At 38.0% G+C, this 14,841-nt stretch overlaps 1 protein-coding gene across 1 annotated transcript in view; it reads right to left on the bottom strand.

Annotated features, from left to right (window-relative positions):
- Positions 1-2,440: 2,440 nt before the first annotated feature.
- The window catches only part of ATAD2 (ATPase family, AAA domain containing 2), a 67,208-nt gene continuing 54,807 nt past the window's right edge, over positions 2,441-14,841 (bottom strand). The window contains exons 20-28 of the mRNA XM_006879467.1: positions 12,445-12,580; positions 11,420-11,616; positions 10,718-10,877; positions 8,574-8,696; positions 8,305-8,448; positions 7,271-7,645; positions 5,400-5,530; positions 3,365-3,493; positions 2,441-2,485 (exon numbers count right to left, since the gene is read on the bottom strand). Of these exons, the coding sequence (XP_006879529.1) occupies positions 2,441-2,485; positions 3,365-3,493; positions 5,400-5,530; positions 7,271-7,645; positions 8,305-8,448; positions 8,574-8,696; positions 10,718-10,877; positions 11,420-11,616; positions 12,445-12,580 (1,440 nt within the window). The remainder of the gene's footprint in view (positions 2,486-3,364; positions 3,494-5,399; positions 5,531-7,270; positions 7,646-8,304; positions 8,449-8,573; positions 8,697-10,717; positions 10,878-11,419; positions 11,617-12,444; positions 12,581-14,841) is intronic.

Below are 14,841 nucleotides of genomic sequence, written 5' to 3'. Positions count from 1 at the left end.
TCAAAAAAATGTAGAGTTGGTGCTGCTTTCTAGACCCAAGCTGTGTATTCTAATCAGTGTACTGTACCAGTGTATGTGTACGTATGTATGACAGTCTAGAAGGACATGCGGTAAGGTGTTAACACGGAAACTTCCAGAATTTAAGATTTTTCTTTTGCCTATGAGTACTTTCAAAGAATGCATGTAGAATGCTTATGTGGAGAATATGTCAAAATATATTTATCTATATGTAAGCATAACCGAAATAAGGCCCATGGCAGACAGTGTTGGGTAGAGCGCCCCGATTAAAACAAGCGTGGAAGCAGGAGTGGCATCCACTTCCGTAAATAGCGTGCCTCCGGAAACCCTACTGACCTGGAGCGAGGATGAAAGTCACACAAGTGTTGAAGACTTTCCTTTATAGGGTCACTATGTCGCCCGTGGCTTTGACAGCACTTAACAACAAGTATAACAGGTAACCCCTTAAAGGAATTACATTAGGCATTTCTGATTTGTTCATCTTAGTACTAAAAAGAAAATAAAAAAATTCAAGTCATTTTGACCAACACAGTGCCAGGTAGTTTAGCCTTTCCCGTGGGCAGCCCAGGCAGTGAGGAAACACTGCACCTCCCCATGCTCCATGAGGTTTACAGTGGCTGGGTTATTGTGATCAGGGTGGCAGGCACAGACACACTGGCTTATTTTTGGAAGTAGATTGCCAGGCCTTTCTTTCCAGCCCGTCTTGGTCTGAAGGTGCCACCAAAACCTGTTCCACATCACGGTGCCATGAGGCCACTGCTGGGATGCCAGGCACTGCCCGTGCAGGAGGCAGCCTGGCCAGAACACAAAGCTGAATCTCTCGAGGAAAGGGAATTCTCCCATGGAACCACTCATGGCTCAGCACCCGGGAGCAGAGGGATGCATGGTGCTCAGAAGAACCAGAAGAGCCGACTGCACTTCTGAACAAAAATGAGGAAAACCAGGGTAGGGTGGCAGTGTCAGCAATTCTGAAAGCAGGGCAATGGGTCTGTCACATCGTGTCATAAAAGGGTAGGAAGAATGATCGTCTTTGCAGCGAGAGGATGTACCATGTAGACACCAGATTGTCCACATCTTTAATGATGTCGAGTGATACACAAAAGAACAGATATTTGTATTCTGGTAATTCCAGAATTATCTTTAGGATACTTTTAATCACTAAAGAAACAGAAACATAATTCAGATGAAATATTCATCTTTAAAATTTATTAAACAAGATATAAATACAAAAGGAAACCCCTAGTTATAAAAGATGTTCTGTCCAAAAATTAAGTTATAATAAAAAAATTCAATAGAAATGAAAATTTATATATACCAAGAACTGCAAACAGTGTTTTCAGTGACTGGCAATGCTTCATGTTACTTGTGTCGTATTTTATACGATTGCTACCTGCTAATTAAAAATGATATTGAATGACTGATTTTTAGGTGGCTTTGAATACATTATTTGGATAAATCAGGAACAAAGGTACCTCAACTCTAAATTGTATTAGAGCTCTAGAATCTCTCATTTCAATTACCATCCCCCATCCTCCTCGAAAAGGTTTCACACAAAAGTTATTTTAAAACTAGCATTAGAATGTCTCTTACTAAAAGCATGGTAGCAAATGCTTTAATTACTTTATAAAAGAGATGTATTTTTGGTATCATAAATAGAAAATTTATAAAATTTATATTTATACAATTGCATATAAAAGTATCTGTAGGATATAACCTATATACAATTTCAGAAGGATGTAAAGCAGTTTTCAAATATCAAAACTTGGTACTACTAAAATGGTTAACAAGGTAGGTAATCATTAATACATGCTATGTATAGGCATAAAGTAAACAAAAAAAATTAGTATCTTTAAAATCCTAATTAGCATTTAAAAATGTTTCTAAAAAGGACTCATTTTGGTGTTTGAGTAAGAATTGTGGAATAGCGAGAAGCTGTTCCAGGGCCTGCCCACAAATTCTGGACCACAGAATTCAAGTGCGTGAACAGGGGAAACTAGAAAGCAGACAGGAGTAAGGCCTTTAAAAACACACAAACTCAAAAGACAGAAAAGAATGTCACAATAAGTAAGCTTCTAGTTTGATTCAATAAGATCAAAGTGCTTAAAAGAAATAAAAAGGCAACAGCATTAATTACTCTTAAGTGCCATCAAACATTAGTTATCAAAACAACTTTATTAAGAACCATTCACAGTCCAGCTACTTACATGTCACTGCATTAATATTACAAGGCCTTGTTCAATCAAACTTCCAATATGCATCCGTTTTCTCTGTTTTATCTTACACATGTACATGAAGATCAGGGAAGCTTAAATAATTTTTACTCTGTTAAACTTTTACTCAAAGATGCAGGTAGGATTTTATCAAAAGTGAATTAAGATAGGAACTGAACAGGAAGAATGTTAAGACTTCCATGAAGACATCATCATGATCTGAAATGACTGAAGTTTTTTACTTCTTGCTCCATTTTCTAGACAAAGGGTAGGAAGAAAAAAACATTACATTTTAATAAGAATCGTTATTTCACTACTATTTTATCTTTATCAAACTACTTTAAGGATATTAATATTCATGTACATATTGACAGAATAAAAATTTAGTTCAATATTTGTAAGACTGTTACATAAACTGTTACTCCTGAAGGAGGTTCATTATTTAAATGTTTAAAGTAAGTCTGAGACAAGTTCATTATACATTCAATTCAGATAGTCACTGTCAAGCAAGCCCTGGTAGCCTAGCAGGTAAGAAGTTGTGCTGCTGATTCAAAGGCAAGTGGTCCCAATCCACCAGCTGCTCCTGGTTAAAAAGGGGAGCAAGCTCTTCCTCTGCGATTTATAACCTCTGAAAATCCTCTGGAGGCTTGGCTATGAATAGCTCGATGACAATAATCACGATCACATAATCATAGTTAAGTTACTGGTGTTATTTATTAGATATTAGTAACTATTTCATCAATATCAGTATCACCAAGCCATTATCTATTTTTAAAAGCCACATTTTATGCCCACTACACAGTAAGATTAAATCAAGTAGATTAATCTTAAAAGTAGATCTATTAAAGGTGCTAAATATCCTTAGGGTTCACCCCCCACCCCTTTTTCATAGTATCCTAACAATTACTGTAGTTTCAAAGCTGGTATCAGAGTTCCATCATTTAAGAGACAGGCTAATGAAGTGTGAGATTTAAAAATGATAGGACTCAACTGTACCTACTAATAATTCATAACCTACTTATTGAAAGTTTTCAAATTCTTACATTTTTTATACAGAATAAACAAAGCCTCAGTAATCTTATTTAAATATTATGTGATAATTACAGCATTTAAAAAGCTACATATGAATAGCTTACCTGAATAAGTGCTGTTTTGTCATAGTCCCTACGATGCTGATAAATACACTGGCTGATTATGGCATACAAATTTTCCAACTGAAACACATTGTGTTTTTCACTTTTCTGAACAACAGTCTTCAAAAGGTTCTAAAAGAAAACAGGAGTGTTTAGCTATGTGAGAGACAAATTCGGCAGACCAGATGATTGTAATTTGAAGATCTGGGGAGACTGTTAGCATATAAACCAGAGAGAGGCCCGACAAGCCAATCAGATGAGGTGGGAGGGCCCTAGGAGGGGCCAACACTGAGCTGCAGGTATTCCCTTCACAACACTGGGACCAGGCCTCTGCCTGGGACACTCCTTTCCAAACCTGGGGCTGAAAAATTTGCCAAATTCAGTTCTAGCAAGAAACCTCCCTTGGTAAATTAAAATAACCTCAAATAATATTAATAGATAAAACCAAAACTCGATGTTTACCTAGGTGTTTCATGGGACTACAAGTCCATGATAATTCCCCCTAATGTGAAACAAAGAGAAATCCTACATAAATGGATAATAACCTCACCACATCAGGATTTTTCCTGTGAAAAAAACTCTTTCATCAGTTCAGTGTTCTTCCTCACGACAGAGATGACAGACTCAGTGGATTCCTGAGGTCTGGTCCTACCAGCACATGTCCCTCCCTACCTCACAGTTAACAAAAACCCAGTACTATGGTTAAGGGAAAACCATCTGTGATGGTCCATAGGTATAAAAACAATACCTGAGATCAATGATCACAATGGTATATCCAAAAACTAAGGTAGGCACACCAGTCATTCCAGAAGATGGTTTTTCTACAGTTAATTTATCTTTTCCTAAAGAGTTATTATGCGATTACACAGTAGTATCTCTTTAGATTGGCTATGTTTATCAGAAAAAGTATATATGAGAGTCTCAGTAAATGGCTTTTCCTCACTGCCGCTATGCGATATGCCTGTGTACCAAGCACCACAAAGCTGGGAATTTTATATCAACTGATGTGAGAGCAGTACCTGTCCCAATAGCTCCTCCCACCACCAGTATGCTATAGAACCATGGCGTTAGAACTTCATGCATAAGGAGTAAGTAATCCACCGTCAGGGACATTAGACTTATAAGGACCTTTCGTTTCAGACATATTTTCAAAGATATTTTTCAGGCACATTTAGGTTGTTTGGAGAAACTGCCCCATCAGGATCGTCTTCTTTAATGACTCTACTGCGCGTCAGTTTCTTAGTAACTGTTAAATTCCACTGTACAAGTAAGTCATCTTTGACTCTGTGGCATGATGTAGCTATGTTATCTCAATAACAGTGAGAATAAAATAACAGTGAAAAATAAAAAAGGTAAATTGGAACTAGGAGATCATCATCTCATCCTCCTCAAGAAAGAAGAAAACCAATTAATTTACTTTGTTAGCTGGGGAAACAGGATTGTTGTACAGGGTTGCCAGGGATCGGAGATTTTCAAATGTGGAGTCACATTACAAAAGTGACACCTATTCTAAGAGTAAAAGAGAATGACTAAGAAAGACCTCAAGGAGCTAACAGAGGAGGAACAAGGCAAGTATGTCTTAAGGATTTAAGCAGCAAGGAGACAGTTATCAATACACTGTTAAGTGATACAAATGAGACAGGAAACAATTCAGCTGCGGGAATTATTTCTAGCTCTTTGAGAATAACCTTCCTGAGCAACCAGCTATTACTTTGGTGTAGTCATCCCTTTTATTATAATGGAAGGAAAGTCTAAGTGAGGGGGAGCGAACAAGAGGGGACGGACAATGTGTGGAGGGTAAGAGCAGCTATAGACCAGAATCATTAGGACTGTTTCTCTATGGTTCATATCATAGAGCCTCAGATGCAAATTCCTCTTTGAGGAAGGGGAAGGAGAGAACAGTAAAAGAAGATGGAAGGAGAAAAGAAATTTACTGTCCGTATCCTCCTGATGCGGCCAGCCTGTCACTAGTTCACAACCCAGTGTCTGGGGAGTCCCAATCCACACACAGGAGGCATTCAGATTTCTAGGTACCGACCTTTAATCGTTCATGGTCCACCACAAGTGAGGGTGTGGGCTGAGACAGAATTGCCAATGCCTTTTCAACACTGATAAGCTGCTGCTGTTCTACTTGGGAACGTCTTGCTCGAGTCATTCGTAGAACACATTCTAGAATGAAAAAGCAAATAACTATTATTCAGTCCTCAGACATTTTAAGGTCTAAAACAACCAAAGGACTTTACTGCTATCAAGTCAATTCCCCCCTCACGGAGACCCTGCAGGACAGAGCAATGCTCACCAGGCTGCAATCTTCAGGGCAAGAGACCACCCCATCTTTCAGCCACTTTTCCAATTAGTTCCAGAGCATTTAACTACTGCACTGCCATGACTCCAAAAAGTAAATATTCGGCAGGTTAAATAACAGGGCTTGTTTACTAAGACTTGCACACAAATTCTAACTATCACTGCTTTCTGCTATTAAGATGTTGCAGTGGTATAGTATGTAATTCAGCCGGCTGCTAAGCCAAAGCCCAGCAGTTAGAATCTACCACCTCCTCTTTAGGAAAAAGATGGGCAGTATACTTTGATGAAGATTACAGCCTCAGAAATCCAGGAAGGACAGTCTTGACAGAGGTAAGGTTTGGATTCTTCAGGGTTGCAGAGGTCACATCTAGCCCACTGTTGTAATGAAGGTTTTACTGGGAGACAGTGCCTCCATTTTACATCCTGCCAGGGGCTGCTTTCATGGCAAGCTGAACAGCAGGTTCACTGAGATTAAAATATTTACTACATGGCCCTTTATAGAAATAAAGCCTGATCACCTACTTAGAACAACTGACTAACAGGTGAGAAAAATGAAGACAAAAGAGGTGAAGTCACATACCTAAGTATTACCAGAGCCAAAGTCTTTTCACATCGGAGCACTGTATTTAATTACAGTACAGTTTTATAGATTTGTAAAAGTGAAATAACGTTGACTCTAAATGAAATACATTAAATTATATTCCCTGGGAATTAACAATTACAATGTCTAGAAAGGCAATTACCAAGTCCATCTTTGCTATAATTAAGCAAACACACCAGAATACATTTCAAGACATATAAACCACTGGAAAAAAAAATCAATCTGATTAACTTATAGTCCATACATGGCTCCAAGTTAACTTTTGGCTTTGTTAACTACCTATTTATGTTGGATTATTTGGCTCTAAATAACTATTCAAAACCCTCAACAAACCTACTATCTTTGAGAAGATTCACATCGGTAGGCCATCTACAGTGTGGCTGACAGAATGATGGGAGGTGCTTAACAGATGTTCTATATCCATCAGCTAGAAGCTTAAGAAATGGTTTATTTAGGCGAGCTCTGATGGCCTAGTGGCAAGAAGCAGCACTGCAATCCCAGAGGTGTGCAGTTCAAATCCACCAGATGCTCTGCTGAAGGAGGAGGAACAATTGCCTCCTGTACTAATCAGATCTGATTTGACGGTACACACATTAAAAAAAAAAAAAGGTTTATTTAGTTTAGAAATGAGAAAGTATGTCTTGTCAGCTTTTTTGTTTTGATGTCTCAGACAGAGTCTGTTTACTCTTCAAGTATCTCATCACCCAGGAACAATCTAACCAGATTTTGCAGATGAAAAAACAAACTGACAAGTAACTTGCCCAAGGACACAAGTTATAAGTGGTGGATGAATGGCTCAAATCCAGGTCTGTTTGGTGACAAAGTCTGTCCTTAAGTGATTTATTAGCTCAACAGTTACTAAGTAAATAAAATGCTACTATTCTCTAAATTAATATTTGCCCTCTTAAAGACATGGGCAAGACACTAAAATGAGATGGCTGTCTCTTAGGAATGCAGAGCGAAAAAACTCTTTCAAAATAACTCGCTTTTTGATTAAGACTTACCACTTGCTTCATTTTCATCTAAATTATCGATGATCTGAGAGCCAGAAGTATCTCCGTTGCAAACAATGTTATTTTTTCTCAGCTCTGTACATGGTGTATTCTTCCTAGATTCTTCCCCGTCATTCTCAACATTATTTCCCAACTTCATTTTGCATTCAGGGGCACTTTGCTGCTTCTCGTTTTCTTCCACTGACGAATCTCCTGTGTTTCCGGTCTCATGCTCCACACTAGTATCCTGATTTTCTTCCGTCTCACTCTCAATTTTGCCATCCAGGACACTCTGGCTGTCATCTTTTGCCTGTGAAATTTTCCTTCGTTTTCTTATGGTACCTAAGTACCACTTAGACTTTTTGCGAATTTTCCTCTTCAGTTGAGCTTAAAAGAATTTTTTTAAAAAAAGAAGAATGTGAACAATAGTTTCTAAAATCTTAGTAAGAAGTATAAACACTCTGAGGAAAAAAGCCAGAGTTGTTCTAGAATGTGGAACAGGAAAACAAGAGAGTATTGTGAGAAGACATGGGTACAGTCCAGGTTATAAAATCATCTTAAGTATTTTTAAGGCAGGCAACAATGTGATCTGCCTAGCATATATTTTAAAAAGATTCCTTTGGCAGCAGTATGAAGAGCTGGAGAAAGGCAAGACTGATAACAGCCTGCCCTTACTGAAAGGCTGCAACACACTCAGCTAAGACACTGGTGTGACCAAACACACTTCAATTTCACTTTAACCTGATGAAGTTTGCGACCACTGCCACCATTTTACAGACAAAGAAACTAAAACACAGAGATTATGACATGTTCTGCCTTGACTAAAGGTGGATTACCACACTGCAGTAGTAGTTCTGAGCTACAGGGACTGAATGCAGGGGGCAGAGCCTTTGGAAACATGATTTCTAGATTGAAAATTTGGCCTCCTATTAGAAGAACTAATGCAATCCACTCCTTTATAAAGAATAGAAACTGAGCAAGAAAGTAAATGATGCCAGAAATGACAAAGCTTTCAATCTCAGGGAAAAAGATGCCTGTGCACTTACCAGGTGTGCTGCAAGCCATGGGGGTGCTGGACACCTTCAGCTTCTCATTCTGCTCTGGATAAGACCTCTTGTCACCAGCTGGAGTGGAATTCTGCTTTGGCATCACATGGTAGTAAGACGGGGCGTACTTGGAAGAGCTACAACCTTATAGAAAACAAGACATATATAATGTCAAAGAGGAGTTCCAAATAACATTGAAAAGACTCAGTTTGCTACATCTGTAAATGGGGCATTTGGCACGTCTGTCTGATGCCAAATCATTTCCCTACCTCTCTTCTTTCTAGACTCCTGAATTTCTTCACAAAGCTTCTCAAAGTCTTCATCAAGTTCTTCTTTAATTATTGCATAGGCAGTGTCTCTTAAAGCACAGGCTCTGTGCCTAATAAGACGATCTGGGGAAAAAAGGAATGAATAATATTTCTCCCTCTTAATACTTTTATAAAAAATAACAATTCCTCCTGACTCTGAATATGAATAGTTGAAAGTTACTAGAATTGTTATTTTGGTTTTGATCTAAATGATCTGGACATTTGATTATTTGGTAGACCAACTCCAATTTTATTGCTCTGCCCTAAACAGATTCCTCTGAAGCATCCCCCACACAATGTCTAGGAATTAATCAATAGCAAGACTAAAACAACAAAACTACAAAGACAGTGATGGTTACTTGTGTCCACTGTTACGTACCATAGAGTCAGAACCAACTCCTAAGTGACACTCCTCTTTCGAGGCAGCATGCTGCACAAGAGGAGACTGCTGTTCCACACCATCAAGTCAGAACCCACTCAGAGGTGACCACCCCAATTTCGAGGCAGTATACCGCACAAGAGTAGACTGCCTAATTCCTTCTGAGGAGCAGCTGGTGGATTCACACCACATGCTTTTGGGTTGGCAGTGCAACTCCTTACCACTCAGCCACCAGAGAAACCTGGTGTTCATTAGGGAACCAGAAATATAAATTCATTTCTCGAAGAGATCTGTAGAATGTCACTACTGTTCTGCAAGGAAAACTGAAGAAAGGCAATGAAACAGTAACTCAACACAGGAAACACTGGGGAATCCAGCCCTTGAGAACATTTCAAGGCAGAAGACAGGTGTTAACTGGATGCAAGATTGCTTGAACTGCTGGATCAAGTCCCATCACAGAAAGCCTTCCTAAGACTACTTCCTTCAGTTTTCACTCTCAGGTTTTAGCTGACAAAGTTTCCAGGCAGCACGATGCAGGGAGCATCTAACATGGAATTCTGTCGAAGAAGAAAGCTAAAGCAACAGTTCTCAAAAGCAGAAGGCCTGGCCGAGCACTATCACCTGCAAACTTGTTATACACATGAATCCTCAAATATCATCCTAGATATACCAATCAGAACCTCTGCAGATGGATCTAACAAACCTTATTTTAAAAAGTCTTTATTGGATTCTGATTTGCACCAAAGTGCGATCATCACTGATCTAAAGCAGTGTTCACTGACACAGCAGACAGAAAGAAAAGTTGCAGCATCATGACTGCAATGAAATCAGCTCTCTCCAGGGTAACTAACTGCTTCCTTCACTCTATTTTTTACAGTTAAGGGATGTTCCTGCTTTTCTTTCCCATCGTATAACTCCAGAACCCTGAAATACTAACAAGGGCCTGAGGATTAGAGGATCTAGGTGGGGAAGAACAGTGGCCCTTTCAATTGCTGAAGAGTGTTCTTCAACATACTTGAGAAGAATTAGAACTATTAAAAACATTTTAAGGACCTACATCTATAAGAACAGGATAGTAAAAACTGTGAGAACATATCTTGGAAAAGAATAAGTGGTGGCAGAACAACCATTAAAAAGAATACTTTTTAAAAAAATTTTTATTGTATTATTTTTATGTGTACTGTCAAATCAGATGTGACTGGTACAGGAGGAGATTGCCCCCTCCTTCTCCAGCAGAGCATCTGGTGGATTTGAACCGCGTACCTCTGGGATTGCAGTGCAGCTTCTTGCCACTAAAAGAATACTTTTTAAGGGAACTCTTGTGGCCTGGTGGTAAGAAGTTGTGTTGCAATCATGAAAAATATTCCTTATAAGTGTTTAGTGATATTGTTTTTGTAATAACGGAGGTTCTGTTGGTGTAGTACCTAGGGAGCTGCACTGTTACCAGAAAGGTCACATCTCTCTGGAGGTTCAAATTCACTAGTAGCTCTGGCTCCTTGGGAGAAAAGATTAATCATTTCTTCCCATGTGATTTGGAGCCTGAGGAATCCAGTGAAACATCAGCTACGAGTTTCTGACTCGATGGCAATGAGTTTGAGTAAAATGGGGTAAGATTATATGACACTGCAAATATTAAATGTTTGCAATACAGCAACTGGAATAAAAATCCATCCCGAGTGTTGGCAGCCCTAACACCAAACCCTAAGAAACCCTCACTAATGCTCACCTCCAGGATCCCGGTCTGGGTTATATTCTAAAGCATTACTACAGATAAGATCAATATCACTCAGGTAGTCTTTCACAGTCAGATACTTATGTAGATCAATTTTACTGATTACAGATGAAAGGTCCATCGGTTGCTTTATGACACTGACATAATCAGGAACCTAAAATTAAAAAATGAATCATTTAATTAGCTCTTGAACATAAAGCACATCTGACTCACATTTCTGTAACAGGCAATGTAGTGGAGAAAGAACAGAAACATAGAAGTTAAGATAACATATTGATATGAAACCTTTGACTCAATGTAAGGGTGGATTTAAGTTTATTCTTATTCTTGGGTAGCTACCTCTTCTATTCCAGTAATGTCCTCTATCTCTTTCCTCATCTACATGCCACCCATCCTTCAATGTCAACTTACGTCTTGGCTCATTCGTGAAGTCTTCTGCAAATACTTCAACAGGCCACAGTAATATCAGGAGACATTAAAAACATTCTTAAAATGTTTGTAAAAAGCTTGAGGTGGGCAAAGTTTATTGTGCAACCTCTACTAGAAAGGAAAATGTGTAGCTCCCAATCCTCCACATGAATAGGATACTGTTTCTGTATAGCGAACATGAATTCACTGTACAGACAGTAACTATTCAAATACTCTCTGATTTTGAAACATCACTGCTTAGAACATATAAAAAAAACAAATGACTACCTCATCAGGGTCAACAGGCTTGGTAAATACACGGAATCGTTTGTCAATAGCAAGCCTATGTGTAACATTTCTCAAGAAAATTCTCAGTTCTCTAAACGTATCTTCTTCTTGTTCTTCAAGCCGTTTCACTTCCTCTTCTGTCAGTGGCCTTGGTTCAGGTGGTGGTGCTACTGGAAGTACCTCCAAGGCCTGTAAAACTTGAAATGAACGCAAGATTTTAATTAATGTCTTCTACAGCATCAAAAGAGACAACCAAATCAGTGCAAGAGTTAGTCAGGTTTTGAAGGATTATCCCTACATTTGCTAGAAAGCCAAAAACTTGGAATAGCATCACGTTATCATAGTACATACTCCGACATTCCCTTCAGAACCAACTGGAAATTTGTAATTCTACTTCCTAAAGGTAATTATATCTCTGTTCCATTTAAAAAATTATCTAATGAGCTATTAAAATGTCAAAAAAGTATGATTTATAGGACAAGAATATTAAGTTTAAAATGTCTTCTTTGTTAAGTTTTGGATTAAGGAAAAACCCATGATATATAGTATCACAAAAGTTAAACTTTGCTTAAACAGATATATGCTAAACATCTGCTTACTAAAAGAGCTGGTATTGTATTAAGGAAGAGAAACAATTACAAAAGCAACGTCAAATCCTATTAGTAGTATGAAGAAAACACAATGAGTATAGACGTAGGAATTTTATATACTTTGGAACAAAACTGCAACAAGAACAAAAATGTGTATGATTTAAGAGTTCTTGATAAAGACAGACTGAGGCTGTACCACAAAAGGCCTCAAATGACTTAAGAACTGTAAATACTTTTAATGGAAAGCATAGCTTTATGAACAGTAGAGAGGCATCAACTCCTGACTGTGGTTTTGAACTATCATTAATAAATGGAAAAATGCCATCAAGTATCTCAGAAATTAGCCTTATTCTCTCTCAAAATGATAGCAACCTGAAAAGAACTATAAATTAAAAAACAACACACAGAACTAGTCATCTTGATACAGAAACAAACCTGCTTTCTTTCTTGATATAGGAGGTTTAGCAGCTTGTTTTAAAATTAAATCTTCAAAAAATTTTGTTCGTTCATCTTCATTAGGTAATTGGACATTAAAGATTTCTCCATACTCTCGGATGAATAATTCCTGCACCTTAAAAAAACACAAACACACACACAAAACCAAATCACATTACATATACACACACCACCTACATATGTAATTGGAGGTTATTATATTTTTAATGATACTCTAAATTATGCAATAGAGAAGTGGTTTTTAAAGACAAGATTTTAAATGTGCTGGATTTAAGTAAAACAATGTGTGAATTAGCTTGTTAGGGCTGCTGGGCATACTTGTTTCAACTCTTGAACCATATGTCTAACAGAAGGAAGGATCTCGGTTCTGCTCCCAGCCTCACAATTGTAGCAGCTACTGTTTCAATCCATCTCATTGATGGTCTGCTTCTTTTCCACTGGACCAATTCAATAGCTTTAAGACTACAATATACGGCCTCTTGTTTAAACCTCAAGCCTCCAAATATAATTTATAAACTAGTGGATGTGAGAGTATTTACTTATAGAGTCTAAAAGCAAGGAATTTCACTTTTACAAACTAAAGTGAAATATGAAACTGAGTGGTCAACTCAATAATCAAACAAAGAAATTACAAAATGATGCTTCTGCCAAACTTCTAGACCTTTTACTGTATTGTGACTACGGAATAATAAAGATTAGAGAGAAAGGTATCATAGGCCCCATTCTGCCCTTTCTAAATTATTTTTTTTTTAAAATTTTATTATTTTTGTGTGTGTGTACCGTCAAATCAGATCTGACTGGTACAGGAGATTGTCCCTCCTTCCTCAGAGCATCGTGCGCCTCCGGGATTGCAGTGCAGCTTCTTGCCACTAGGGCACCAGAGCTCCCCTTCTAAAGTATTTTTAAAAGGACAGAATGTTGAAACCGACATAAATTGATTTAGAAAAACAAGTAATTTTGCTAAATTGTTTTTCATCTGTTACTTTTCCTCTTCAGATATATGGGTGTTTTGTTCCATGAGGGGGTTGGGGAATGAACAGGATGGGGGAGTTATTTCACTTAGAAAGATCTCTAACTGGTTCTCTATGAATAGTTAATTTTAATCAGATATGCTGTCCAGAAGGTTGTCTTCCTTAAATGCTTGTTTAAAACCCCATATTTGCATTCAAACTCTGGCTATTTATATGAATATATATGCTACTTCTGTTAATTCTAGCTTCTCCCTTCAGTGATTATGTAACAAGTTAGCCTGCACTGAAAATAGAAAGCGCCCATATCTTTTGGGTACAAGAATGAGAACATTTGTCCCCATTCTTCCTGAATATCAAAACCACACTGTCATTGAATTAGAACTGACTCAATGGTGACCCTCCAGCAGGTTTTTGGAAGTTGACCAACCGTACAAGAGGCAATGACATCTTTCTCCCATGGAGTCACTGGTGGATTTAAACCACCTGAAAGGGGCTATCTTTGGGTTAGCAGCCAAACTCCCTACAGACCATGCCACCAGAGCTACCATTAAAGCAGGAAGTTATAATCAAAGACTACATCCTCACCTGTGAGCCCTTCAGGGCAGCTGGCAAATAAAGGAATGTAACAAAAATGACTGATAATTTGCAATCCTCTACATTATCCAAGTCATTACATAACTATGACAACTGAACTAACTTGTTCAAATATGGCAGAATGTTGCTTCTATACTTCTTTTTCCTACAGCTAGAAAATCCAATCCATTTCCTACTGTTGGTTTGTTTTATCTTGTTTTGTTGAGATACTGTTTTCTTAAGGGGGAACAGAACCACAAGAGAGTGCTTTGGGCAACACACACAGAAATCTTTTGTTTGAAAGAACTGTATCTGGAGATTTTCATGTATCTTAGCCATTTGTGATATCAAGTTGATAAGACAAAGAAAGTTTAACATAATCATTGTGTTCCTTAACTCCATACAGCAACAGCAGAAAAGCAGCTGATCAGCTGCACATGGAGAAGAGTCAGAGAATTCTTCAGCACTACAGTGTAACAAGAATGAGGAAGATTTCCATCCTTGGTTTAAATATAGTGCAGTGACATATTAGGCGCTGCGAGTCCATCAGCTCTTGTGCCCACCCTCACTGTTCTAACTGAAAACAAATACTCTGTTGATAAGGCCCAACTAGAGGATAGACAGATAGGGCTTGTTCACTCCTTCCTAGCACTGATCCAAAGCTGAAAACCATACCTGTTTTTCACAGTATCTGTTCATGCACATGTTTGAACTGTAGATTTTTTTTTTTTACTCCTTAACTTTTTATTTTATATTCAGTAATTTTGCTAAACTTTTACAAAATAAATTTTGAGATTTTAATGAAAAGTTTAGAAAGAACCTGGATTTCTAT

Source organism: Elephantulus edwardii, unplaced genomic scaffold, assembly GCF_000299155.1.
Source record: "Elephantulus edwardii isolate Elephantulus edwardi_28Jun2011 unplaced genomic scaffold, EleEdw1.0 scaffold00003, whole genome shotgun sequence".
NCBI lineage: Eukaryota > Metazoa > Chordata > Mammalia > Macroscelidea > Macroscelididae > Elephantulus > Elephantulus edwardii.
This window is presented reverse-complemented; position numbering and strand designations above follow the sequence as displayed.